The sequence below is a fragment of the Bison bison genome, unplaced genomic scaffold (assembly GCF_000754665.1).
Source record: "Bison bison bison isolate TAMUID 2011002044 unplaced genomic scaffold, Bison_UMD1.0 scf7180017864371, whole genome shotgun sequence".
NCBI lineage: Eukaryota > Metazoa > Chordata > Mammalia > Artiodactyla > Bovidae > Bison > Bison bison.
This window is the reverse complement of record NW_011494943.1, coordinates 9,644,705-9,648,362: the sequence shown is the minus strand read 5'-3', so window position 1 is coordinate 9,648,362 and position 3,658 is coordinate 9,644,705. Positions and strand designations below refer to the sequence as shown.

General features: G+C 60.8%; 1 protein-coding gene across 1 annotated transcript in view; it reads left to right on the top strand.

Annotated features, from left to right (window-relative positions):
- DNAH17 (dynein, axonemal, heavy chain 17) overlaps positions 1–3,658 on the top strand; it is a 94,428-nt gene that overhangs the window by 46,659 nt on the left and 44,111 nt on the right. Inside the window, exons 37-41 of the mRNA XM_010856518.1 lie at positions 330–487; positions 1,119–1,257; positions 1,414–1,641; positions 2,039–2,176; positions 3,024–3,156. Coding sequence (XP_010854820.1) covers positions 330–487; positions 1,119–1,257; positions 1,414–1,641; positions 2,039–2,176; positions 3,024–3,156 — 796 coding nt within the window. The remainder of the gene's footprint in view (positions 1–329; positions 488–1,118; positions 1,258–1,413; positions 1,642–2,038; positions 2,177–3,023; positions 3,157–3,658) is intronic.

Sequence of the window (3,658 nt, the reverse complement as noted above, 5' to 3'; positions counted from 1 at the left end):
GTGGCAGAGGGGTGGGGGTGGCTGTCAAGGGTGACTCCACCTGAGGTCACGGAAATGTCCGTCATCTCCAGGTCGCTGTCCTGGTGGTGATGCCGCACCGCGGTCACCACTGGGGGGCGCTGGGGAGGGACCCATGGGATGCCCTCTTTCTTTCTTAACAACTGCACATGAATCTACAATTGTATCAAAGTTTAATTAAAAAAAAAAAAGATCAGGACAGTCCTCTGCAAATTCACAGCCATTCACACGCTTTAGCACAAACGAAGCTCTATCCAGCCCATCAGAGTTAGCTATTCCTGCATGAACCCATCTATGTACCAACTGTTTAGGTAAAATGTGTCCAAGATGCAATTCGGGCCAAGAAGAAAACGTTTAATTTTCTGGGAGAGATGATAAGCCTCATCCCCACCGTCGGCATCTTCATCACCATGAACCCGGGGTATGCCGGGCGCACGGAGCTGCCAGAGAACTTAAAGGCCTTGTTCAGGTGTGCGCGGGGGCAAGGCCCAGGAGAGCGGCTGTGGAGGGCTGGGTCAACCCAGAGGGGGCTAGGGGAGGCAGGGATGGGAAACAAGGCCTGGGTGAGAGGGGCAACCTGGCCAGGACCTCTGTAAGGAGCAGACGGTGTCTTCCCACTCTTTGACTCCCAGGGGGTGGAGAGGAAGGTCCCATTTTAGGCATAAGCTGCCCATGGGTCAGGAAGATCCCCTGGAGAAGGAAATGGCAACCCACTCCCATATTTTTGCCCGGGAAATCCTATGGACTTTGGAGCCTGATGGGCTACAGTCGTGGGGTCACAAAGAGTCGGACACGACTGAGAGACTGAGCATGCACACAGCCAATCGGTACAAGGCGGTGGGGGAGGCAGCGCTGAGGTGACTCTCAGAGGATTTGAGTAAAGGGGGGCAGGGCCCGGAGATACCCCTGTGCAGAGCAAGGGGGCAACAGTAAAGACAGGAGGGGAGCCGAGGGGAGGGGGTCTGGGAAGCTGCTCTGCACCTAGAGTCTCTGCCAGTAAGGCTGTGGTCCTCCTGGAAGGTGGTGAGCTCATGAGGGGCAGGTGGGGGCAGGCATGGAGGAGGGGGAGAAGCCAAGACAGACCCCCCCGGACCCCTCAGGCCCTGTGCCATGGTGGTTCCCGACTTTGAACTGATATGCGAGATCATGCTGGTGGCCGAGGGCTTTCTGGAAGCCCGCCTTCTGGCCAGGAAGTTCATCACACTCTACACCTTGTGCAAAGAGCTGCTGTCAAAGCAGGTGTGTGACTGTCTGGGGGCCCACGGAGCCAGGGGCGGGAGGGATGACAAATGCAGCCGGCCTGGGCTGCCTCCCAGACGGCCTGGCGAAGCCCCCCAGCCTCGGTCCTGGCACGTCAGGTGGCACGCTCATGCCCACCCGCCCGCCCACCCGCAGGATCACTATGACTGGGGCCTGCGAGCCATCAAGTCTGTGCTGGTGGTGGCCGGCTCCCTGAAGAGGGGCGACCCCAGCCGGGCAGAGGACCAGGTGCTGATGCGGGCACTCAGGGACTTCAATATCCCCAAGATCGTCACCGACGACCTGCCCGTGTTCATGGGACTCATCGGGGACCTCTTCCCCGCCCTGGATGTGCCTCGGAAACGGGACCTGAATTTTGAGAAGGTGGGTATGGCTGGGGTCCCACCAGCGCCTCCTTGCTGCCGAGGACCTCACTTTCCACATCACTTTCCACCATCTAAGTGGCAGGTACCACATGGGGGTGATGCCCGTGCCTGCCAGCAGGCAATGGCCACGCATGCGTGTCTCCGTCTGCCCTGAGGAATGTCCCGAAGCCACAGGCTGCCTCTCCAGCCCCTTTCTCAATACTGGAGGGTCAGGAGAAGAAGCAGAAGGGGCTTCAGACAAACCTATCCCCCGCATGGGGGTCTTAGTAGCACCCACGGCAGAGCACCTGGACACCCCCACGGGCGGGGCCGCTGTTCCCTTCTGATCTCTTCCCTGGCGGGGGTTTCCCGGTCCTGCCCGGCGGGCCCAGCACCCCGTCCTGCCCCCCCCCCAGGTCATCAAGCAGAGCATCGTGGAGCTGCAGCTGCAGGCAGAGGACGGCTTCGTGCTGAAGGTGGTGCAGCTGGAGGAGCTGCTACAGGTCCGGCACTCGGTGTTTGTCATCGGGAACGCGGGCAGCGGCAAGTCCCAGGTAGGCGCCTGCCTGGGACCCGGCCCAGGGCACCCCGGGCCCCCACAGAGCATCATGGGCTGGGAAGGGAGCTGTGCCGGGTGACCGGGACAGCCGAGGAGGCCCAGAGTGGCTGGGGACCCTGGTCCCCCCTTGAGACCCTTCTCCCGGGCCTCCTCTCCTTCCGTCCCTTCCCCCTTGATGCTGGTCATCCACCTGTCTGCAGCCAGTCCCCACCCTCCTGCCCCCTGCCATCGCCTGGGGCACAGTGGGAAGCAGGGGGTGGCGGCCAGCATTACCGATACCCATAACATCGGAAAATTCTAAACCAGCCGAGTGCTCAGCTAGACACCCACAGGATGGACAATTATGCTATTATTAAAGATCATCTCCAAAGACAGTGTAACACGAGGGCTGCTCACTTCAAGTTATTTTTAAAAAGCAGAAACTGTATGAGCCAGTTCTCTAAAAAGGAATGTATGTATGTGTGTGTATCTACACGCATATCCACGTGAACCTCCTCAAATGTCCTTAAAAACTCTTCTCTCGGTGGAAGAGTTGCAGGTAATTTTTCCCAGCGAGCACACATAACTTGTATTATCAGGAACAGTGGGAATTTTCCCGGGCTTTGGCACAGCAGCTGTCCGCTGTGCACAGAGGAGCGGTCACAGGGCCCCTGGCGTGGCCCTGGGTATTGTCTGGGGGACGCAAACGCACCTGCGTGTCTCCAGGGCAAAGCAGGCCCAAGGCCGGGCTTCTGCCCGTGGGTCTTCAAAGGCCCTGTGAGCTTGCACGGGGGCCCTGGCGCGGGGTTTGGGCCTGGGGCGCGGCCCCTGAGCCCCGCGTGGGTGGCCCCTCCTTGGTGCAGGTGCTCAGGTCTCTGAACAAGACCTACCAGAACCTGAAGAGGAAGCCGGTGGCCGTGGACCTGGACCCCAAGGCCGTCACCTGTGACGAACTCTTTGGCATCATCAACCCGGCAACCAGGGAGTGGAAAGATGGTAACAGAGCAGGACCCCCGCGGGACCAAGGGGACCAGGGGTCAGAGCCGGCGTCCTAGGCCTGGGTCCGCGGCCCGCCGATTTTGTTGTGGATGCTCAGCCGGGCTCCGTGCAGCAAACCCGTGGCCAGGCCCCCGAGGGAGACCCTCGGCAGGTCCAGCTGGGGCAGGGGCCTGCGCATACACACAGGGCATCCTGATGGCACTCACGGAGAGCAGGGAGATCACAGAGGGCAGCCGGCTCACTCCACCAGGTGGGGGAAGTGGGGAAGCCACGGACACGTGAGCATCAGCACAGCGGCCCCGAGCGGGGCCACCACACTGTGATCCATGGAGCAGGGAGGGGCCCGGAAACACAGGCCGGAGCCTCGGGGGCTGGGAACGCTGCTTCCCTGGAGGAGGGCCTTGACGAGGTCTGTGCTTTATAAAAAGAACCCGGGACACTGGAGAAAGGACAAATGAGGGGCTGGAGGAGAGAGAGGGGCCCCAGGGGGAGGAAGGGG